This window comes from Sinocyclocheilus anshuiensis, unplaced genomic scaffold, assembly GCF_001515605.1.
Source record: "Sinocyclocheilus anshuiensis isolate Anshui unplaced genomic scaffold, SAMN03320099.WGS_v1.1 scaffold641, whole genome shotgun sequence".
In the NCBI taxonomy this organism is placed as follows: domain Eukaryota; kingdom Metazoa; phylum Chordata; class Actinopteri; order Cypriniformes; family Cyprinidae; genus Sinocyclocheilus; species Sinocyclocheilus anshuiensis.
The window spans coordinates 95,994-120,475 of record NW_015536503.1 but is presented as its reverse complement, the minus strand read 5'-3'; the positions used below and the strand labels follow the sequence as shown (position 1 = coordinate 120,475).

The window sequence follows — 24,482 nt, the reverse complement described above, 5'->3', positions numbered from 1 at the left end:
CCCACTTAAATTAATTAAACTCTGACACAGTTTGAGATAAAGGTATCAAACCAACTGTAAAATATTCAGAATATTATTCCCTATAATGCACAAGGCTTCTTTTTTCTGATTATGTCTTTACAGTTTTTATATACAGTACTGAATCCATATTTGTCATGTTTTATATACTGTACCCACTTAAATTAATTAAACTCTGCCACCGTTTGAGATAAAGGTATCAAACCAACTATACAATATTCAGAATATTATTCAATTTAATGCACAAGGCTTGTTCTTTCAGATTATGCCTTTACTGTTTTTATATATAGCACTGAAACCATATTTTTAATATGTTTATTATACTGTACCCACTTAAATTAATGAAACTCTGACACCGTTTGAGATAAAGGTATCAAAACCACTATAAAAATCTCTAAATATTATTCACTTTCATGCACAAGGCTTATTTTTTCAGATTATGCCTTTACTGTTTTTATATATAGTACTGATATAAAACATGACAAATATGGATTCAGTACTGTATATAAAAACAATAAAGGCATAATCTGGAAAACCAAGACTTGTGCATTATAGGGAATAATATTCTGAATATTTTACAGTTTGTTTGATACCTTTAGATCAAATGGTATTGTCGTTTAATGGATTTATATTATTGTATACATTAAAAGTTGTAAAAAAACATAAAATTGTAATTCCAAAAACGGAGCTTTGTGCGATAACAGGTATGTTTTCCTGAACATTTTAGTATTGGTTTTATATTATAATGTCACGTAGTTAAATTGTTTAATTAATTTAAATGGTTAATATTTTTTTTTAATTCCTAGAAATTAAGCCTTGTGCAACATAAAGGGCATATATTTATGTCTATCTGAGTTAGTTTGGGCTCAAAACATAAAAGCTGCAAAGAGTTTAATTGGCAAAAAACCCGAATGTCTAATGAATGTCAAATGTCAAACGTCAAACTAACTTTACCGCCGTGTGTTGTTGTGGTGCCCAGTCATTGGTGATTATTGTCCTCCCGAATTGTATGTTGATTGCCTGTGCAGGTTATTACACATAGAGCATGTGATTTATGCTTGGAGTTTCTAATTAAGTGTGTTTTGCATGAGATTTCACACTATTTATTGTTTGCTGTGAATTTGGAATGAGTACTCGGGTTCTCTTGTAAATGTGTGTGTTCACGGTTTAATTAAATAACATGACCAGTGTATGTAATCAGGATATTTAAGTAGGACAATGCCAAATGGCTGCTATTGTTAATAAAAAGTGTATTCTTTTGTAATCCCTGCTCTTGAGTGTGTTTTGAGTGCTCCTCTCGGACCAGACCGGGTTAGAATTAAAGGTGGTGGCAGCATAGGTGTTAATCCGCCATAAAGAAGCTCACCAGTGACCCCTAGTGGTGGCTGAATGCATTACAGTATTCTGCAAGAGAGGTATTTGGCAATGCACCATGTCGTCACTAAACATTTACCGTAATTACAGACAAAAACGGGCACTAATATATTTTAACTGTCTTGTTTACTGTATAATTGTATAATCATGCCATTATACTAAATTGAATTGAATAAAAATGTATATCGAAAAAATATTAAAACAATTAATATGCCTGCATGGAAAAAGTATGAATTGGGAAAATGCGCAACATCCAGGTACTTTCGTTTACAACCAGGAAATCAAAGCAATTACCTGCTACAAAACTATCAAATGTATTGTCATAAAAGCGATTACATTCGGCAGTGAGCTTATTTTGTTATTGCAGTAGCGTGAACTTTATATGGTTTATAAATTTTCTAGTTTTCATTCAAAAATGTAAAAGTAAATGTTGGCTCACACCAGAAACAAGAGTTGTGACACGCTTTGATCTTTTGACGTGCTTCCAAACAACTCAATCTGTTTGAATGGGTTTAATCGGGACAGACTGCAGTTTCACTATATTTGCAGCAATTTCTAGTAATTAATAAGACATAATGTGCATTGATAATTACGCTGACTGCGCCTTACAATAACATTTTATTCTGGGGAGTGATAAAGAGAGCATTAATATGGTCGCATGTTCCTTGGCAGTCAAATGTGACCAAACACCTTAAGTGTAACTTTGAATCAATTAAATAATTGTACTAAAAAACTATTTGTCCTAAAGACATCAATCAAAGTGTGGACTGTATAATGGGTATTCCCCCAGAGAATGATCACACAAACATGCTTGTCTGTCTTTCAATAACGGAGGAGTGGTCGCTGGCGTGCGGCGAATAGCGAAAAGTGTACGGAACATGGTTAGTTACATTTAGAAGAATTGACAATAAAGCAGACTTGACTAATTTCGTTTTGTATCCAAACTTAATTCTCTACTATCATAAACTTCAATTCTGTTTTTAACCAAAAAATCAGTCTCCGTAAAGACCGTCAAAAATTGCCAGTGCCGACTATATTTCAAGTCGTCACGGCGGGGTATTGGGTAAAGTTTTCAATTAGCAATAATCGCGCCTCGGATAAACCTCATAGGCTACGATACTGCCACTGCGCAAAGCTAATATCTTACCGTCCAAAGAGGGGAAGTCACCAAACAACACACCAGTTTCCTCGATGGTAAGCGTACTTACTACTCCCTCTCCTATAGATAGGATCACTGCGAAGGTGGATATGCAATCGAAATGCTGCAGTAGAAGTACGTCGTGAAAAAAACATGCGTTTTTATGTACGTTTTAAACAGAAATACTCCCGGTTAACCCCGCGCAGTGCATGCTGGGATATGCAGCCGTTTTTAAGTATACTCAGAACAAAGTGCGACAGAACCTGGTTTCTCTTTCTCCATTTCTGTCACAGATGGAGTTTGGGTTCCTTGCCACTGTCACTTTTGAATCAATGATGAACTGACATCACTGAAAATGTGACTGTTTACTATTGTCCTCTTGCATTGTTGACACACTATTTTCCTGTTTAACACTGTAAATCTGCTTTGCCACAATCTGTATTGTATAAAGCAATATAGAAATAAAGGTGACTTGACTTGATCAACAGTCATACAGGAAACCATCTGTAATCAGAATCAGGGCCCTGTCCCAAGTGGCACACTTCTTGTGAACATGTGGTCTTGTGAGCTTACAATGGTTTCTGCACACACAAGTCCACAAGACTGTAGGACAATGTTTCCCAATCCTGTCCCTGGAGACATACCAACACTATACATTTTTGAACTCTACCTAATCAAACACCTGAATTAACTCACCAGTTCATTAGTAGAGACTCCAAGACCTGAAATGGATGGGGCAGATAAGGGAGACATCCAAAATGTGTACTGTTGGTGTGCCTCCAAGAACAGGGTTGGGAAACACTGCTGTAGGGTGTCCCATTCATTATTTTAAATTTCAGACGATTGCTCGCTAGCGCCCCCTTTGCTGCACAATGCCTTTTCGATGCACACTTTTGCTGAGTGGTCTTATTAGAAGAAGACCACAAGGGCTTAGGGTCTCATTTGCGACAGGGCCTAGTAATCCTAAAGACCTTGATTCGCTTGTTCTGATGTGTTTTATTAAGGTTAGAGTTAAACTCTGCAGGAAAGTGGATTTCGAGGGCCAGAGTTGCCTAGTATGGGAATGATAAAAACAGAGGAAAAGAGCTTGACAAGGACCTAGAGAAAGACAAGGACTTAAAAAAGACAGGTGAAATTCGCTAACCAGGACTTTTGTCATGTGACTGCAAGATCTGGTCCACTCTCAGAGGTGAGGAACTACACTCTGGGCAAAGCGAGAGCAGAATTGTTGTGGTGCATAGAGTTATTCCGACACATGGAGTTCCTCTTGCGCAAAGAGTTCTGGTGCAACAACTCACTCTTCTTGAGCGTCTGGATCAGGATGGAGGGTCCTCGTCCAGCTTGCGGGTGCTGCAGCAAGGGGTGGCCACCTTAACCATGTTCCCAAACTTTGAGTCGTCCACCGAGTAGCTTGTTCTGGTGTGTTTTATTAGGGCTGGAGCTAAACTCTGCAGAAAAGTGGATCTGGTGTGCCAGAGTTGCCAAGGATAGGAATGATCAAAAAACAGAGGAAACCATAGAAAAGAGCATGACAAGGACCTAGAGAAAGACAAGGACTTAAAGAAAGACAGGTGAAAATCACTAACCAGGCCTTTTGTCATGTGACTGCTAGATTTGGTCCACCCTCAGGGGTGAGGAACTGTACTTTGGGCACGGCGAGGGCGGAATTGTTGCGCCGCATGGAGTTGCTCTTACGCATAGAGTTGTTCCGGCGCATGGAGTTCCTCTTGCGCAAAGAGTTCTGGTGCGACAGCTCGCTCTTCTGGAGTGTCTGGATCAGGATGGAGGGCTTCTCGTCCAGCTCGCGGGCGCTGCAGTGTGGGGTGGCCACTTTGACCGTGTTCCCGAACTTTGAGTAGTCCACCGAGTATACCCCCTCTTCCTCGGTCACTATAGGCACGAATCGGTGGCCCCACTGGATCTCCTCAGTCACGTACGAGGTGCGAGCCTGAGTGGAGATGCCTGTGGTCTCCACCACACCTTCCAGGATCACAATGACCTCCAGATCGCTACACTGCAGCTCCATCTCCGAGAGATCATACAGTGGACTGTCCTTATCGATGACATGACATATGATCAGGGGCGCCAACAGGAAGATGCTGTTGCCGGCAACTGCACTTTCTGTCTGGACGTCGATCTGGTGGATGGGTATGACTTCGCCCTCTGGCGTAGTGGTCTTCCGGACCACTTGGAGGCACACAACCGCGTTGATGATCATGCTTTTACGCAGATCACCCACCCGGATCATGAAGCACAGGCGGTTGTTACGCACGGCGATGACGGCTTGGCGGCTGAAGATGAGGGTCTCGGCGCGCCGGTGGGACTGGGCAGTTTTCATGAAGATGCAGCCCAGCATGACAGCGTTGATTATTAGGCCGATGATGTTCTGTAATATGAGCACCGTGATGGCTGTGGGACACTGCTCTGTTATCATACGCCCGCCAAATCCTATTGTCACCTGCACCTCGATGGAGAAGAGGAAGGCAGAGGTGAAAGAGCTGGAAAAGATAAAGAGAAAAGACCAAACCGCTTTAGGCTTCTAGAACTAAGGGGAATAAAACAACCTAGTAATTTCTCTCTAGTAAAAATATTATCCGCATTAAAAATAATAATAAACGCATATTGAATTGTCTATTATGATTTTGAAATGATTCTTCTATTTTTGTCGATTTAAAATTTTCTGATCACTACATATTTTCCATAATTCAAAAAAATTAAATGTCAAAGTTTTTGTGATTTTTACTATTAAATTAAAAGAAAATACAGATAAAGAATGAGTAGGTATGTCTAAACGTTTTACTAGTATTGCAGGTTCTAGGCAACAGATTTTCATTTTATATATTACTTATATATATATATATATATATTAATATCTTTTTTATAATTCTTGTTTTTAAAATATAGAAAAGTAGTAACATCTGCACAAGTGAAGTGTAAGAATGAAGAAGAATGATGTGTTATATAGTACTTCATTCTTTATAGAAATATATATTTCCTTTTCAACAAGTTCTGCTTTATGCTGTATTATGGAGCTGATCTGACGACTTGTTTTTTTTAACTGACTAGATTTACTGGATTAAATTAAAATATATATTATTTCAGATATTAGTTTGCCATTATAAATCTTTAATTGTTTTGATACAGGGTATATATATTTGGACATGAATTCGTTTATTAAAATATGAATTTAGCAACTTTAGTTTGAACATTATTAGTCTCCATCTGCACAAACATAATGCATTCAAGGCAGATTGTACTCATGTCTAGTACTTAACATTTTTACAATAACTAAAATGACTTATGCGCACTTACTTGACATTAGTGACACACTGCTCTACGCCAGGTTTACGGTTAGGGTCCAGATCCCCGTGCGCAAAGGCCACTAGCCACCAGAACATAGCGAACAGCAGCCAGCTGCACAGGAACGTCATGGAGAAAATGACCAGGGTGAAACGCCATTTGAGATCCACCAAAGTAGTGACCACGTCCTGCAGGAATCTGCCCTGCTCGCGGATGTTCTTGTGCGACAAGTTGCATGCGCCGCTCTTGGCGATGAAGCGCGCTTTGTTCACGCGGTCCCTGAACACGGGCTTGCGGGGAATCGGCGACACGAGCGCCGGGGAGAACGCGAACTCTTCGGGAATGATGCTTTTACGCGGCAGCATTATTTGAGCACGTCTACTGCGAACGGTCAGGGAAAAAAAAGGCTCTCCATTCAACTACTGTCAAAAGCGCGGCTCCAGTTCAATAACCATCCTACATCTGCCCTCTAACACTGTTCAGCTAGCATAAACCAAAGTTAAGAAAATTAGTTTCCATCTATCAGACCTTAATCCGGGTTCTTGTGTCAGTTTATACAGAACACACTCACCGCGTAAAGGCTTCAAAAAGTATCTTTATGATGATTGTGCTGCGCTCTTACAGGACTTTACACACATGGGCGGTACATCGCTGTCCTGCTGCCTCCGAGAAACATTCACCCTGGAGAGAAGAGTCTAAAACTACTTCAAAATATTACATTAACTAAATCTGCCCTTATTTTACGGCTTAAAAATTGTGAAAATACGATATCTTATAAACTGAAGTAAAATAGAGTTAGTCATAGTCTCTATAACCTATATAAAATAAACCATATAATAGGAACAGATAAGCTGCCAGTCGCAAAATAATTGCAGGTCAGGACAAGTTTGAACATTTCAAGTGGAGAAAAAAACAATGTGTGTATCTGTGTCAGTGCAATGTAATGAGTTATTGTAATAGTGCAAGGGTTTTCAAACTGGGGTCCGGAGACACCCGAGGGCCACAAGAGGACGCTAAGACTACAAAATGGATTTTAGTTTAGTTTAGTTTTTAATTGTAAAACATAGGCTATATTTTATGTAACGGGTAACTTTATATACTTTTATGTTGAGGTTAAATATTCCACATATTTATGGAATACATATCATATTTTTGTTTTCTGCTTTCTGAAGACTTTAATTATGAAACATGATGAGATTAGTTGTGAATGTTTTATTTTACTGCCAGCCCAATTATAATCTTCATCACAATGACTAGATCAGCCGTCAGGATAGTGTGGACACGATGCTGTGGAAAACAGGCACAATCAAGCAGTTGTACGCAAACCTATTTCTATTAAAGCATCACCTTAGCTGTCGAGATTGTTTAACTGTCATCTTTTGTTGTTTAAATCACTGCAGAATCAGATGCTGTAATTCTGTAGCTCTGTAATCAGAGTAAAACATCGAGCTGCTGTTTACAGGATCAAAAACCAGCTTGAGGGAATGTTACAATCATCTTACCCATTTCCAGTGCACAAAACAGTAGCAGGTGCAGGCCTTTAATTCACAAAGGACCCTGAAATAATTGGCTAATCATAAATACCACTGGCTACATTCCTGGACTTAAAGAAAGACTAGCATTATTTTTAGTATTATTTACATGCTATTATAGTTTTTATTCATATTTAAATTTTTTTGTTATTTAACATTTTTTAAATGTTTTTTGTCATTTTTATTAGTCTTTTGAAATATTTCTATGTAGTTTTCATTTTATTTGTATTTCAGTTTAGTAATTTTAGTTCTCTACCTTCAATAGTTCTAATTTTAGTGTAGTATTTCATCTAATATTTATATTTTATTTAAATTTATTTAATTAAAAATGTTTTTAATAGTTCTAGTTGAGACAAGAGACAACTAAACATTTCTTTATTTTCTATTTAAAAAATTAAAAAAAAGTATTTTTTGTATTCTCATATTCTAGCTAAAAAAGCAACAACTGCTAATTTATTTTATTTTATTTTATTTATTGTTTTTTTTTTTACATGCCCTATAGTGCTGTGACAAGGACAGAGTCTGTTTTCTTAGGACACCAGGTCAGGGGGCATTTTATGTCATATTCCAAAAAACAACATAACACCTTTACTGTGGCTATTTGTATGTTAAAAAAATGTATTAATTTGTCAAACCACAGGACTATGCAAGTGAACAGAAAAAAAAGGTTATTAAAAAATGTGAAAGATAAATGGTGACCAGATAAAACCTAAAATCTTAATGTTGAAAACTAAAAATCACAAGTCAAATCATAGTCAGCTGGCTTTAGAATGGGGTTAGTGACTGTGAGCTGAAGTGTTCTAACAGGTTGCACACAACCTATGCAAGCTCTTGGTTACCAACCAATGTGCCAGGGCATAGGTACCTAGGGGTGGAGGCAAAGCACAGTTACTTGTGCGTCCGGACTAAGATGCTGAAGAGGCTGTCCTCCTGTGCCAAGAGGTTAGGAGCGCTGTCGCTTTCTACCAGAGTTCCAGAAGCAAACACCAGCACCTGCTCCGCCTCCAAGATGGAGGAAACCAGGTGCTGTGTCAGAGGAAGAGAGACGGGTGGACAAAGAAGGAGAAAGAAGAGAGGGAAAAAGGCGATGAGGGCGAGGAGAGAAAAAATGGGTGAAAAAGTGCAGCAAACTGAGCAGCAGAGATCATGCATTTATTCAGAGCTCAATTGTGTTCTGTGGCACTTTAAAAACACTTTACTGAATGCGTTTTATGTGGCACAAACAGAGGCAGAAAGGCCATTTTTGCGTATCTGTGGCTCTGAATGACAGTTTACAGTACAAACGTGGCAGCAAGCTTATAATATTCTTAAGAGCCAATGTGTTAATGCCAAGAGATTGTGACTGATTGTCAGCTGTCAGAATTGGTGGAGAAAGATGAGAACAGAGAAAGGAGTGAAGATGTCAAAGCCTGGTAAGTGTTAAAAGTCCTTTTATCCCTTTGAAGATGTATTTCTCTATTGTTTTGAGTATTTCTGTGCCGGTATTGTTATATAGACCAGCAAAAAGTTGATATATGGTAACTTACCGCTATAGTGACAACTGTCCGATCAGCAAATGCAGTCATCACCACTTTCTGAAGAATATTTTCCTGTTGAATTTACCACAAAAGACATTTTAATACTAAAAAAATGTCCTGTTTCAATCTATAATACACCACATTATGTAAGTAAAATGTGTTGAGAATATTTCTTATAAATGTTTAGCAAATTATATAAAATGTAATGGATGTAAATTTAAGTCTATTCCAAATGCCTAAGAAAAAAAATCTTTGGTAAATTCAGAATTATGAGATAAGTCCTAATTAGGAGATAAAATGTTGAAATTATTATATAGTAAGTCACAATCATGAGGTAAAAAGTAAAAACTATGAGTATTAAGTCATAATATCTCATAGGGGAAGTCGTGGCCTAATGGTTAGAGAGTTGGACTCGTAACCCAAAGGTTGTGGGTTCGAGTCTCGTACCGGCAGGGATTGTAGGTGGGGGGAGTGAATGTACAGCGCTCTCTTCCACCTTCAATACCATGACTGAGGTGCCCTTGAGCAAGGCACCGAACCCCCACCTGCTCCCCGGGTGCCGCAGCATAAATGGCTGCCCACTGCTCCGGGTGTGTGTTCACGGTGTGTGTGTGTGCACTTAGGATGGGTTAAATGCAGAGCACTAATTCCGAGTATGGGTAACCATACTTGGCCACATGTCACTTCACTTATAATTATGAAATTAATGTCAAAATTATGACAAAAAACTTTGAGATGAAATGTCATAATTATATCAGAAGTCCAAATGCTTTGTCATAATTATGGCTTTTTTCTCATAATTTCAACATTTTTGTAAATCTGACTTTTTATCTCAATTTTGACTTATCTCATAAATATGTCTTTTTATGTCATAGTTATGATCTACCAAATCATGATTTTTTTCTTATGGAATGGAAATGGTCTTCCATAGATGTAGATGTGGTTGTACCGTGGCCATGTCTATAGAAGCTGTCGCCTCATCCATAATTAGGATGCTGCTTTTGCGGACAAAGGCCCGGGCAAGACAGAAGAGCTGTCTTTGTCCCACGCTGAAGTTCTCCCCTCCTTCTGTCACCACAGCGTCTGGGGAAAGACATACGTACAGCATGATGCTTTACAGCTGTTCAGATTTACAAAATATCACTTTTAAATAAAACCGAATGCTTCGGGTCATCGTTAAAAGGTCAGTAAACTCCAGCATTTCATTGCAATAGAGAATTTCCACTTGGTGTCAAAATCATGAGGTAACTGACATTATGGTGTCCAACTGATCCTGATAAGGGTTGAACAGTCGGAGAGTATCATTCTTACCCAATCCCCCTGGGAGTGCTTTCACCACATTCTTTAACTGGGCAATTTCAAGCGCTTCCCAAAGCCTGTCATCAGTGCAAGTGCACTCGGGGTCAAGATTTAACCTAAAAATGCACATATGCAAACAAAAGCACACACACAAAGAATTAGCAGCCATTCAGATCACCCAAAATAAAAACTGCCATCATTTCTCACCCTCATGTTGTTACAAAACCAGTAAAAAGATGAAAGGAGAAGTTTAACAGAATGTTCATGCTGCTCTATGTCTTACAATGAAAGTAAATCGAGAATGGGACTGTTAAACTCCATAATTGACAAAAAAGCACCATAAAAGAATAATAAAAGTTGTCCATATGACTCGTGTGCTACATTCCAGTCCTCTGAAGTCATATGATAATTTTGTGTAAGGAACAGTATCGATATTCAATAGTCAATGGTTATTGAGTCTCTTGTCACCAGTAATCATTAACTTTTTGACACGCAGTATTTTAAAAGCTTGGTGTCTGTAAGATTTTTTTCTTCTTTTATTCAACAGGGATGCATTAAATTTATCAAACGTTGAGAGTAAAGACATTCATAATGTTAAAAAATATTCTATTTCAAATAAATGTTGTTCTTTTGAACTTTCTATTCATGAAAAAAAATCCTGAAAAAAATGTATTATTGTTTCCACAAAAATGTAAAGTAGCACAGCTGTTTTCAATAGAAATGTTTATTGCACACTAAATCAGTATATTAGAATGATTTCTGAAAGATCATGTGACACTGAAGACTGGAGTAATGATGCTAAAATTTCAGCTTTGCCATCACAGAAAAAAATATTATTTTAAAATATTTCACAATAATACTGTGTTATTGTAATTTGGACCAAATAAAAGCATAAGAGACTTCTTTAAAAAACGTTTTAAAAATCACCTTCACGTTTGTTTTATGGAAAAGAGCAGCTTGGACATTCTTCAAAATAACTCTTTTCTTGTTCCACTTCAGAAAGATGTGGGACATCATAAGCTTGAATAAATATGACAGAATTACAATTTTTGGATGAACTATCCCTTTAAATTAATAACACACTCAAGGAACACAGTGTCAATGCACCCAATGACCATAAGAGAAAATGCTAATGAACACATATTCACATCTGTTTTTAAAACACTAGGAAATGGATTCCAACTACAGCTTCTTCCTTTATAGCCGTACATTTTCCAAAATTAAAATCAAGGAAAGATTTGCTGTACTAATAACTCGTACGCTCGGTCTCCTGGGCCCAATGATCCATTAGGCCTGCTTTGTATAAACATCGTCATGACAACAGCTTGCCCAAAACCATTCCCAGACGACTTGTGATGGTAGTTCAGTTTTATTTTCTTTCTTATCCCTTGGCAGCCTCTTTAAACAAATCCCATATGGACACTTAGTATCCGTGAGAAGTTCAAACAAGCTTGGAGCTGAGGACACTTGTAGAAACATATTGAACATCCAGTAAAATAAATACTTAACACTGTTTGAAAAGAAACATATAGAGGAATAAAATAATAAATACATAAGAATGTATAGCTTATTCTGAGAACAGCAGATTTATGCAATGCCAATATATTGGAACGTCCCCTATTTCACATCCTGGGGGTCCCTGTGTTTTGTAAATGATCTGTGTTTATGCTGAACTTCTGATTAAAAATGTCAGGCAGGAAGTGAGTGTTTGGTCTTGGTCCTGGTCTTGTCTGTTTGGGTCAGTTTAGCCTCAGTGAGTGCGTGTGAGGTGCATGTATTACGCAGATACAAATGTATGTTGTGTCTGTTTATACCGGATAGAGCCGCTGAACAGCACTGGATCCTGTAGAATGATTGACAGACGGGATCTCAGGGTTTGGGGTGGAAGCTTGCAGATGTCAATGCCATCAATAACAATCTTTCCTAATAAAAAAAAAAAAAGATCGTGACACACGATTTTGAATTAGCTTTTATTTTTATCTTTTCATTTTTCTCTGTATTTTACTTGAAGTTTTAGTAATTTTGTTGTTTCTGTCATTTTTTAATTTATTTTTATATTTAACCTTCATTTATTTTTATTTCAGTTTTAGTTATTGTAGTACCTTATTCAGTTAGTTGACAAAGAAATCAAATTTCTAATTTTTGTTTGTTTTTAAGTTGAAGCTTTTCATCTAATATATATATTTATTTATTTAAATTTTTTTAACAACTTTAATAGTTTTAGTTTTAACTAACAATAACAACTCTGGTTTATATTTTATATTTAGCTCATTTATTTATTATTTTATCATTTTTATTATTTTTTCTATTATTATTATTTAATTAATTATTTTAGTTTTAGTTAACAACACTGGTTTATGTTATTTAGCTCATATTATTTGAGACTACATTGATATTGATATTTTATTTTATTATTGATTTTTTAAAATATTTAATTTATTTTTCATTTACATTTTTATTATTTTTTAAAAATGTTTTTTTTTTTTTTTTTTTAAAATTTTTTTTTTTTTTTTATTATTGTTTTTTTAAAATATTTAATTTTTTTTTCATTTACATTTTTATTATTTTTTAAAAATGTTTTTTTTTTTTTTTTTACAAAGTTTTAGTTTTAGTTAACAATAACATCTCCGGTTTATATTTTATATTTAGCTCATATTCACTACACTGAATATTAGATTTATTTATTTATTGATTGTTAAACCATTTAAAAGATGTTTAAAAATTGTGAGAAGAAATGGTGATAATCAGTTACAGCACATAAAACATGCACTTTCCATCATAAATCAATTTAAATTTTAATATTAAGTCCATAGACATGCGTCAGCTACCCAGATATTTAACATATCTAAATCTATAAGATTTATATTTAGTTCCTCACAAAATCTTAAACTAATCACAATAAAAATTTTCTTCTTTCCTTGAAGGATTGTTTTTATTAGTTTTGGGCGTTCAGGTCAGTTTACAATAACTTGACTTTAATACATAGTGGTCTGTAGTGGGTATCAGGAGACCAAACACAGCTCTTAAGATTTTCATTTTAGCTTTATATGGACACAGTAAAGAGAGTCTGTGCACTTCTGATTTAAAACATCTCTTACAGCCGTGCTCATATGCACAAAACAGCGTGAATTGTTTGATTTGGCAAAAGATTTATTTTGACTAAGAGAAATATGTTAATACTGCAAAAACAATACCCCAAAAATTATTTGATTATAAATTATTATTTATAGCATTGCTTTAATCCTTCTACATTTCGTTTTTAATTATGAAGGAAAAAAGTAGAGAAAAAATATTTTGCATTTTCAAATAAACATTGTACTACATATATTGCATGATTTAGATAGCATAGTTTTTTATGCACTTTCTGTTCGATATCTTAAAACAAATGAAGCAATAGCTCCGTTTTAAATCATCCAGGCTAAGAAATTCTGTCAATAATGACAGTAAGACTCAAAAGATCTCTATGGTTAATGTCTAAATATGACACCATGGCTGCTTGTCAAATTGACAATAACCAGAAGGTAAAAGAACAAACAACACAGGCAAAGAAATAAATGTTTCTAGGGTAAGCAGCTGAGGACATTAAAAATAGCTTTATCAAAAATGTCCATGGCTTTTCTTTCATATTTTCCTAACTCCTTTTTTCTTCTCTAGGGATCCACAAGGGTCAGCGTCTCCCCAGCGGCAAGCCTGACATACATCTGAGCGCTGTAATGCTCAGTGAACCATAATATCTCATTAAAGAGACTTGGAAGTGTCCTGGGAAGACCTACCTTCAAAAACATCCACCATGTTGAAAAAGGCCAGAGACAGCGAAGACTTTCCACTGCCCGTTCTACCACAGATGCCCACCTGAGACAGAAAGAATAAGACGTAAGCACTTGACACAGCCTGATATTTTCAGATTGCTTTTGTATAAACATGCTCAGGGCTGCTGTTCTCCTAAATTACACAAACTAGTGTGGACAGTTAAAGTTCCCATGTCACAATAAGAAGCCATCTGTGCTGTCATGCTCGTATATTGAGAACCACGGCGCTGCTTAAAAACAAGACTAATAAAGATAAAAGTGGATGACGGCGTTGCAAATTGCGTAGGTTTTGCTACACTGTGTAGTTGATATTCAGGCAGAGATTAACTGCGGTTTCGCAGAGCACTGAAAAAATAAACGCCACGGTGACAAAACCGCAACTGAGTGTTATGTGCTACAATTGGTATCAGGACTGCCAAATTCTCATTGTCAGCTTCGGTTGAAGGTTGTGACATCTAGGACCTTTTATTGATACTTTTGAGGGTAACGGACAACATACATTACAGCAGGGCTGCCCAAACTCGGTCCTGGAGGGCCGGTGTCCTGAAGAGTTTAGCTCCAACCCCAATTAAACACACCTGAACCAGCTAATCAAGCTCTTACTAGGCATACTAGAAACTTAAAGGCAGGTGTGTTGAGGCAAGTTGGAGCTAAACTCTGCAGGACACCGGCCCTCCAGGGCCGAGTCTGGGCAGCCCTGCATTACAGCTTGAGAGTAATAATAATGTTTATTCATTGAAGTGTTATTTTAGTATTATTTATATACTATTATAGTATTTATTAATATTGTAAATTAGATTTATTTTAGTTTTCATGTTAATTGTAGTTTAAATTTTAGTAATTTTATAATGCACTTTTATCATTTTTTATTAGTTTTGTTTTTTAATACTTCTATTTAGCCTTAATTTATTTTATTTCAGTTTTAGCAGTTTTAGTTGAGTAGTTCAGCTTAAACATATTTATTATAGTTTAATTTCTGTTAAAGTTAAAATTTTCATAACATGTTTATATTTTATTTTAGCTTCATTTCATTTACCAAAAACAATTTTGAATAGTTTTAGTTTTAGTTAACAATAACAACGATTTATTGCTTGGTAAGCCCATATTGAATAGCTGATTCACCACCTATTCATACAACATTAATGATATATTTCACTTTAAAAATAAGAAAACATTTGGATAAATTAAAATAAAATAAATTGCAGAAGTAAATAACTTAGTGTTTTATTTTTCTGAGAGTGGCTTGTTGTGTACCTTTTGCCCAGGGTTAATGTGTGCATTGACGTGTTTGAGGACGGGTTTGAGCATGGTGTCATAACGGACACACAGATCTTGGATCTTGATCTCACCATGCTGCGGCCAGTCTTCCGGTACCTGTGAGACATCTGAAATTAAAGTAGATAAAATTATTTTGATCTATATTTTATATATTCAGCAGTGAGGCCAATATAGTCATGCTATAAGTTACGAGATAAAATATAGCGAAACTGACATTTCCGACTGGTCATGTGATCTCAACGTGATGCCATCATGAATGGCTACCATGCTCATATAGAATAAAATGGCATTTCTAGGCCACCGATTATGTCTGGAGGCATAATTTCATGTGAGTGCACATCATTTTAGTACTATTAATTTCTTTAGGTGCACAACCTTTTTAAGTGGAAAAAACGAAATGTCCCTTTAATCTTTAAAGTATGTTTTTTGATAGAATTTCATTTACAGAATGCTCTATCCTGCCCAGTCAGTGGATTAAGTGCTGCCACACTTGACTTTATCTGAGGAGAGTATAAAGTAGACATAACACTGATACATCAATGGCAACAAAAAAACACAGAACACTGCAAGTGAGCACTTTAACAAGCTGCAATTAACACATCTATATATGGTGTCCAAATGTCAGAGTTTAGTCTCATGCCTACTGCTATCCAGCTCAGTTTTCCATTATGTCACTGAGAAGGAGATGGAGAATAAGCTATTTTTTGAGGCTAACAGTGGCACTAACAGGATAGTGTTAAAACTTCTCCTTTTTCTCAGGGCCTTCATTTCTAGAGGCAAGTTTAGATGTACTAAATGTCCTTTCATGAAGCTCTCAGTGGTTTGTGTAAGGTCGCTCTGTCCTAGTGCACTAAAATGTGAGGAAACGCACATGTAGCAGCACTTTGGAAGCCAGAAAGTGGGCTTTAATCTAGTAAATCTAAATCTTAACTCTGGATAATCATCGAAATATATGTATTTTTTTATTATTATTAGAAAGGATACTAAAAGTGTCAGGGAAGGATTTATTACCCATGGATCCCTCATAGTTCTCAGATTCTGTGCTCAGGAAGCTGTTGACCTTCTTTACTGCAGCCATCTGGACCTCCAGGTCTGCCAGATTCCTCACCACCCAGTTCAGGTAGTTTGTCACCTTAACACAAAGCATGTTGAGGACTTTTAAGTGTTTTTAAGTGCTTTTAAATCACTGATGACCACTGCTGCATGCTAGAAATTCAATAAAGCTGTGTTTAAATGGATAACTCACAGTGAGGGCATATGTTAGACCAAGTCCAACCAGTCCAGACTGAGATGAGGTCCAGATCGCCGTCACTGCTGCAGTGAGGACAATCACAGCACCCAGATAATCCTGAGAGGAAAATACAAATGCCATTATATAGGGATTTTAAGTTATCAAAGTTTTACTAGTTGATAATAATACTATTAATTAAATGTTACAATGCTCTGTACCAATTTTGTTACTAAAATCCTACTGTACATGCTTCTTTTTTAGAAAAAGTTAAGTATTAATATAAATATTAATGAATTCAATTTAAAAGAGAAAATGTAAGCATTTTAGTGCTTTAAGGTAGTTCTTTCGTATTAATTTTTAAAATGCAATCATATAAAAACATACGATTTTTAGAAAAAAAAAACATGAAGCTCCACCCCCTAACCCTCAGCTGGGCGTAAGCATATTGTACAAAAACGAACAAAAGGGATCGTACAAATTCACATGAATTAGTCACTAATTATGAACTGCCATGAGATTGTGTTGATATTTCTACATTTCAGTAAAGTCTTTTTTGTTGTTTTAGTGTTCAGTTTCTAATTTCCCTCTTGTGTTTACTTTCACTGAATGTTATTTATTGATTTACATAATTATAATTAATAGATCAGCAAGATTGTAATTTTGAACATTACATACACTATTCTTTATATTAACATTGCATTTTAAAGTCAGATGGTTTCTTTACTACCTATACTACAGTATCATTTTGGTAAGAAAGTGCAAGTACTTTTGACCCTAATATTTCTTTCTTCAGATCCACCACCTCTGAAATCCATTAAAACTCAACTTTACTCACAGTTCTGACCTCCAGCCACCGGTTGGCAGCAGAGAGAAACAGGTAGGCTGTGTTGTTGGTGTCCGTTAGCTCCAACATCCGCTGCTTAAAACGAGCCTCGTGCCTGGAAACAGAGACCTTTTACTTTGTGTCAAAACCATTTAGTACGTGATACAGAACCATGACCGACTAGAGCTAACACAGCTGTGAAGGATGAGAGCGTTCAAGTAAACACTCTGGAGACTTAACAGAGGAGATGAAAGCTTAATCTTTTAATGTTTATTGCTGGATTACTTTAAGTCAAGGATGCGTGAATAAGCACAATGTGTTTATAAGAAATGGCCTGGAGCCACTGAGACTGCATCAATTCTGCATGGCTGATATTGTGCACAGTAGGCTTTGCATCATAAAGACACATTTAATTCTGTTCTCACTCATATGCAACTGCTTAGTTCTGCATCCAGTCTTGAAAAACAGAGAGAAAGAGAAAGTGTGGTTCATGCAAACAGCCACGTGCATTCGGAAAACCCACAATTCACTGACCTGAATGCTCGAATGGTGGTGAGGCCCTCTGCAGTCTCAGAGAAATGACAGAGAAGAGGCAGCTGAGTGGAGTCATCGAGATCTTGCAGATCTCTGAAGGAGAAAAAGAAAACGACAGCAACAGACACGGAGAAAGAGTCAATAGAGTTTAGTCTGGTTCTGGAAGTAAAAATGTAATTTAAAAAATCATAGCTGACTTTAAAGGATTTGATTCTGACTTGTTTTCAGTATTATTTTCAGTAGTGAAATGAGACTACTTGTCTTTTAGAGCTGCTTTAGAGAAGAATTGTCTCAATAGTTGAGTTTCCATAATTGTGACCCTGGACCACAAAACCAGTCTTAAGTCGCTTGGGTATATTTGTAGCAATAGCCAAAAATACATTGTATGGGTCAAAATTATTGCTTTTTCTTTTATGCCAAAAATCGTTAGGATATTAAGTAAAGATCATGTAACATGAAGATATTTTGTCAATTTCCTACTGTAAATATATTAAAACTTAATTTTTGATTAGTAATATGCATTGCTAAGAAATTCATTTGGACAAATTCAAAGGCGATTTTCTCAATATTTAGATTTTTTTGCACCCTCAGATTCCAGATTTGTTGTTAGTTTAGATAGTTGTATCTCGGCCAAATATTGACGTATCCTAATAAACCATACATCAGTGGAAAGGTTATTTATTCAGCTTTCAGGTGCTTTATAAATCTCAATTTCGAAAAATTGACCCTTATTACTGGTTTTGTGGTCCAGAGTCACAATTGATTCTACTATTTTCTTTTTTTATCTCTGAGAGGCTGCTTTGATAATCTGTATTGTATAAAGCACTATAGAAATAAAAGTGACTTGACTTGACTTGAAAGACCTTTTCTTGTGGCATACATCTGAGTGTAACAGATTATCAAAAAAGAAAAAAAAAGCGGCAACTTTATTCTTTTTATCATTTGTTGATTGGACATTGCACTCAAAAATGAATGCTGACTTACAGTCGATTGTAAGAAAGATTTGATTTAAGCAAACTAATTGATTGGAGAAGTCCGGCGTACGTCACCAGAGGGAAGTCTGTCATTTTCACCAGAAGATCAAGATATGACATTTTTATTAAACATTATGAAGTAAAAAAAAAAAAAACATTAACTTAATTCAGTTAAGTTATTTTGACATGTATAAATTAAGCTGGGCTTACTTAATTCAGATAAGTTAATCCTATACAAAGTACTTGAGTAGAGATAACATATTTCCAACGTGTGAAATCCATAATTAAATCACGTTTAGCCAAAGAGTCAATTTTCTCCCTTCAGTGAACGACTTACTTGGAAGCAACCCGGAAGTACTTCTGAATGAAGTAGAAGGCCACAGCAAGGGGCACCAGTGCAATGAGGAAAGCAGGGGTGACAAAAGCAATGACCCCAATTGCTGAGAGACATAGTAGAGTGGAGCGAGTGAGAGACTCTAGTGTCGGGGGAATGTGCTGTGGAGAGAGAACGAAAAAGTTGCACACATATGCCACATTCTTCATCTCATTAATACGATAATGTTGACTACTGCAGCACTGAGGTCACATGTTTGTGTGAAAACCCAAGGCTGCTCATCTCAGTGGGCTTAAAATGAAAGCGATGTACTTGACACTTGAATCAAACAGGCCTTTCTCTCACCTGATCGATGATGTTGGTGTCCGCTGAGAAACGGTTCAGGATTTGTCCAAGTGGGGTGACATCAAAGAATCTAACGATGATACAAAAGGACATTTTATAATGATGTTCCTGGTTGAACTGATATCCCATTGTCTTCTCCTCCACTTTCAAACAACTGTAGGTTTCAAAATAATGTGTAAGTACCTGATGGGAGCGTGAATGATCTTGTTGAGGAGGTTGTGATGGAGGTTTGTAGCTGCAGCCACTCCTAGAAACTCCACAGTTAGGGAAGTGATGAGGCAAAGTGCTATCGCAGCTCCACACAGGATAATAAACACTGGCACGTAGGAGCGATGCTGTAAAACCCCCAAAGAGCTCCACTTCAGTATAACTATAATGTACAATACTAAAGACAACATTTGAAAGAGGAAACAGCAGTGACTTGTCACCTCAGCGATCTGTGTGTCATCATTCTTTGTGTAATTGGTTGCATTGACAAATGGATCGGCGAGACTTTGGTTATGCGGGTTTGAGGACGTCCAAGCTGCTAGCCAATAGTCGATGGCCACCATAACCGAATGCTTGGCCAGCTTGGACGACACCATCAGGAAGACCATTAGGAAGCCACCTGAGGAAAGGTAACGGCAGCACATCTTCCATGGGATCTTAGAACGGCGGCTGGTGGTGGTGGACATGTTGTCATCGTCATCCTCCTCCACCTCCTCCTCTATGAAATAGAGATGTCCAAGAAGCTTTTACAAGTAATAAAAAAGAGGAAATGTAGTGCTGAAATGTTGATGGACAATTACCTTCATCCTCATCGTCAATCTGGTTCTTTGCCTCTCTGGAATAGAACGCTCTCCTCAAAGTCTTCCTCTCCAGAGTGGTCTGACTCTCCATTTCAGTCTCCTAAAACAAAGCAACAGAAACGTTTTTTCAAATCTTTCTTCAAAACTGGTAAGTCATAAGCCAGTCATAGCCAGTCTACAGATTTTGGGCGGTCAGAGTTAACAGATTTCATAAAAAATTGCATGACATATGATTTTTCTCTGTAACTATTCAAGAGTTGGCAAGTGTATTATGCCTAGTGTTTTAAAAACTTGAAAGATGAGCTGGGATTTAAAGCAGAAAAACCTTTTCAAGCTCCTGGTCTTGTCTGTTCATCAGGGTCTTCCAGTGCTCATAGAGTTTCACATCATGAGTCTGGATATCCTTTAAGGTCCCCTCTCTCAGCACTGAACCGTCCTTCATGGCTATTATCTACCACACAGTGAAGGTAAGACATAGTCTAAAGCCATTTGGTTTTGATTATTTTCAAGTAATGTATCTTGAATTACTCAAAACATTCCCTTTTTCAGAGTATCATGAAGAACCAGCCTCAAAATGTCAAAGAAACCCCAGGTAGTTACCCAGTCAGCATGGATGAGGTACTGCAGCTTATGAGTGACCAAGACCACTGTTCGTTTGTCATCCTGAAGGAACTTCAGTATCCCCTCCTGCATCAGATGATCACTGAGGTGGATGTCCAGGGCAGAGAATGGGTCATCCTATAGGTAAGCAAACCCAAAACTAGGGTGACCCTACTTAAAAGAACCATTTTTTCTTAGTGTCAAGAACATCTAAAGAATAATCTTTTTAACTATAAAGAAGCTTTTTGTGCAACGGATGTTAAAGGTTCTCAATGGTACCATAGATGCCAATAAAGAACCTTTATTTTTAAGAGTGTAAATACAAAAGAAATTACAATTTCAATTCAGAAAACTGTTCAACTGCAGAGAGTAACTATTTCAATAGAAATGCACTTTAAATGTGCTTAAATCACTTCTTGACCGACCCGAAAGACACTGAATCAACCCCATTGACTTTCTAGGATGTCAGACATAACGTCACTCCAAGCAATGGTAATTGGAATGAGGTGAATTCATGATCCTGTCCAGAAGGGTGTGTAGTTATGTACAATAATCCAATAACAGCCCTTACACATCACTGTGTTTTCTGATATCACTGCCACAACTTACCCTGTGCTATCATGTGTCAGTTAAGAAATCTCTTCTGGGAAGACCTCTAAAATTTAATTAAAACTGTGGTCATTCATAAGACTCAAACGTGTGGTATATCACTTGTAGAGGGTGGAGGGTAAGACACTATCATGAAGTTATCTGTATTGGAAAAGTTGGTTCCTACCAGGAAAACAATGTTGGTGTTCTGATATAGAGCTCTGGCCACACAGATCCGTTGTCGCTGACCACCACTGAGATTAATACCCTGCAGGATTACAACACGCAAACACCAATGAAACCCTTTTGATTCTGATGACATAACGTAAAAGTCACGGTAGTCTCAATAACAGCTCTTTATTTGATTAGTATCACAGCAGCTGAAGTCAGAGAGCTGGTCTCAAGCCCAGACACAGTGCACAGTCCTGTCTTACCCGTTCTCCGATTTCAGTCTGGTCTCCAAAAGGAAGGAGGTCGATATCTGGTTGAAGCGAGCAGGCATCAATCACCGCTTTGTATCTGTTCAGCATATTTAGAGTTTAAAAATATAAGAATGTTATCTCAAAAACCAAAGGCTAGGAATCTTGAAGACATAAGCTCTCCAGGGAGTAAAAATTAACAATGTCATGACCCGAAGTTTCCACAGACAGTTTTATTATAGTTGAGATCTAGCCTTGAACGCTGTAAAAAAATTCAACCCACAAAACTTGGAAACGTCAGTGTAAGTGCTGACTGATTTAAAATCAAAGTGGTGTTAAAGCTATAATCCGCAATGACAAGTTCACAGCACTTTTTCAATCATTTTGACCTTAGTCAATGCAGTCTCCAGACACCCAATTTTATTTCCACAATATGACATATATTTTAAGTAAAAAGGTATTTTCAATGAGAAAAAAAAAATAAGAATAGGCCTTTAATTTATCTATTGAGAACTGACTGGATCCTTAAATGTGAGCATTCTCTAACAGAATGCCAAAAAATTATGCAACATTGCAGAAAGGTTAAAGGAATGTAAGCTGAAATGTCATGCACAACCTAAAACATATTCTATTGAGGCAAATAAATAAATAAATAAATAATCTCATATGGGCTAAGTGGCATAATTTCAAGTTATTATTTTGATTAATGATACAATGTCCTTTTTTTAAAGAAAAAATTGTGCACCGATCAGTTGTCACAATCCAGGAACATGCTTTAAGAAAGTGAATAATGCCAGTTTTGATATTATGTTGGCTTTATGATGAACAAATTCAAATTGAAACTCATAAAATCAAGTAAAAAAAAGATGAAAAAAGGAAAGATGTTGTTCTGATATAATGGCATTTTCTACAGTTAAGCTCTGAAGTACTAGGTGTATGTTCCTGAGTGAAAAGGGGTAGTGATGAGAAAAAATTAACAATAGGACTTGATTTTATCCATTTTATCCAAAACAGTTATGTAACATTAGAGCATGAATGCAGAAAGTTTAAGGAAATGTTAGGGGAACTTTGTGTCATGCACAACTTAAAACAAATATTCTACTGACGAAAACAACGAAAACGTGATTATTGATTACGAGGACAATTTTGGGGGTAATTTTGAAAAAAAATGTGCACCAGTGAATCATTCACAATAAGACCAGGAATATGCATAAATTGCATAAGGAATTATGCCTTAAAGTAAATAGGGTCAATTCTGATTTTATGTTGACTTTGAAAATTTGAAATTAGAGTTGACAGATAACAGAAATGACAAATAATTGTGACAAATTAAATAGATGACAAACAAAGACGTTCTAAAATTATAGCATTTTCTACAGTGAAGTTTGAGATCTTTTTAACCTCACCTCTGTTTATTGAAAGGACTTCCAAATGTGATGTTTTCCTCTACAGTGGCGTTTAGCAGCCATGACTTCTGCGCTGCATAGGCCACAGAGTACCTGTTTTTACTGAGCCATGACAGGATGAGAAACAGGGAAAAAAGGAAACAGTTGATAAACTGTAAATGTGGAAAAACACACTCAGCTTGCCATCACACCAAACACTAGTGGTTCTGATATGAAATGAAGGAGAAAAAAACTTGTTAATGATTAGACTAACGCTACAGATGAAATGCAGGGAGCCCTTCACTGTGAGAGCTGATGTGTGTCTTTACAACATTTTCTCCTGCCCTTTCTTATTCAGAGACCGCTGTAAGTAAGCCATTTCTAGGTTAAAATTTGCAAAAAATGAGACTTAATGTTGGCCCAACATGGCAAGTTCTGGCTCAACCAATGGCATGAGTTTCCAAACCTGTTTGGTAACATTCATTTTTGGCACCACTAGTGGAGCTGAAATCGTACACAGTTTTAATGGCTACAAAACCAACAATAAACCTCATGATACTGAGGACGACCTCCTCTTGTCTGTTTTGCTTTCCATTGGAGGGGACTGGCTGTAACAAAACCAAATACTGTTTGAAATCAATATCTGTACAAAAAGCCCCGTGTGTCCAAGAGAGGTGAAGACTCCCAGCATTTTCACACACTCTGCACTGCACATCTCACAAAAACAAAGAACACAACCCATTATATCGAAGCCAGATAAATGTAAAGGGATAAAATGTATTGGTAGATGAATGCATGCTGTGGGGGGGAGGGGGTGATGCCACATCTGCTGAAAGGGTTCACAAACGGGTACCTCGGTTCTTCGTGAGACAGGCCGGTATCGTGCCCGCTGCAAGTCAGGTACATTACAACACGTTATAGTCCGGAACAGCACAATAATATCTCGAAATGGTTCTAGTTAGCTGCTAGCAAGCCAGTAATCTTGTTGGAACCATAACAGGCAATCTACATTTGAAAATTTTTGGAGTCGCTACATGTTACAAAATGTCCTCAGTGTTGGTTTATAGGTCACTGTGTGGCTGTGTAGCATGTAAGCATGTGAAGACCCCCGGTGAAATACCTTATGCTCCCATCGAAGAGTATCTCATAATCAGGCAGCCTGATTGAGCACACCATTGGTGAGGAGGACACAGAAA

General features: G+C 36.8%; 2 protein-coding genes across 9 annotated transcripts in view; both read right to left on the bottom strand.

Moving 5' to 3' along the window:
* Positions 1-3,327: 3,327 nt before the first annotated feature.
* LOC107690420 (ATP-sensitive inward rectifier potassium channel 8-like) lies at positions 3,328-6,425 on the bottom strand. The gene is made up of 2 exons (XM_016488755.1): positions 5,843-6,425; positions 3,328-5,028 (listed from the first exon to the last, which is right to left on the bottom strand). The coding sequence occupies exons 1-2, from the start codon at positions 6,193-6,195 to the stop codon at positions 4,128-4,130; spliced, it is 1,254 nt and encodes a 417-aa protein (XP_016344241.1). The 5' UTR covers positions 6,196-6,425; the 3' UTR covers positions 3,328-4,127.
* A 644-nt stretch (positions 6,426-7,069) lies between these two features.
* LOC107690381 (ATP-binding cassette sub-family C member 9-like) overlaps positions 7,070-24,482 on the bottom strand; it is a 35,798-nt gene continuing 18,385 nt past the window's right edge. For 4 of the 8 annotated variants that reach the window (XM_016488705.1, XM_016488694.1, XM_016488722.1 and 1 more), the window contains 24 exons: positions 24,407-24,445; positions 24,140-24,175; positions 23,308-23,409; positions 21,917-22,001; positions 21,670-21,750; positions 20,895-21,032; positions 20,620-20,745; positions 20,295-20,394; positions 19,935-20,212; positions 19,690-19,841; positions 19,507-19,576; positions 19,165-19,322; positions 17,854-17,946; positions 17,332-17,434; positions 16,512-16,613; positions 16,277-16,397; positions 15,242-15,372; positions 13,952-14,030; positions 11,993-12,101; positions 10,191-10,294; positions 9,829-9,962; positions 8,889-8,951; positions 8,228-8,388; positions 7,070-7,117 (listed from right to left, as the gene is read on the bottom strand). In XM_016488705.1, the coding sequence (XP_016344191.1) occupies positions 8,251-8,388; positions 8,889-8,951; positions 9,829-9,962; positions 10,191-10,294; positions 11,993-12,101; positions 13,952-14,030; positions 15,242-15,372; positions 16,277-16,397; positions 16,512-16,613; positions 17,332-17,434; positions 17,854-17,946; positions 19,165-19,322; positions 19,507-19,576; positions 19,690-19,841; positions 19,935-20,212; positions 20,295-20,394; positions 20,620-20,745; positions 20,895-21,032; positions 21,670-21,750; positions 21,917-22,001; positions 23,308-23,409; positions 24,140-24,175; positions 24,407-24,445 (2,542 nt within the window). In that variant the 3' untranslated portion in view covers positions 7,070-7,117; positions 8,228-8,250. The remainder of the gene's footprint in view (positions 7,118-8,227; positions 8,389-8,888; positions 8,952-9,828; positions 9,963-10,190; positions 10,295-11,992; positions 12,102-13,951; positions 14,031-15,241; positions 15,373-16,276; positions 16,398-16,511; positions 16,614-17,331; positions 17,435-17,853; positions 17,947-19,164; positions 19,323-19,506; positions 19,577-19,689; positions 19,842-19,934; positions 20,213-20,294; positions 20,395-20,619; positions 20,746-20,894; positions 21,033-21,669; positions 21,751-21,916; positions 22,002-23,307; positions 23,410-24,139; positions 24,176-24,406; positions 24,446-24,482) is intronic. The other 4 variants (XM_016488728.1, XM_016488746.1, XM_016488734.1 and 1 more) reach the window with 2 other exon arrangements.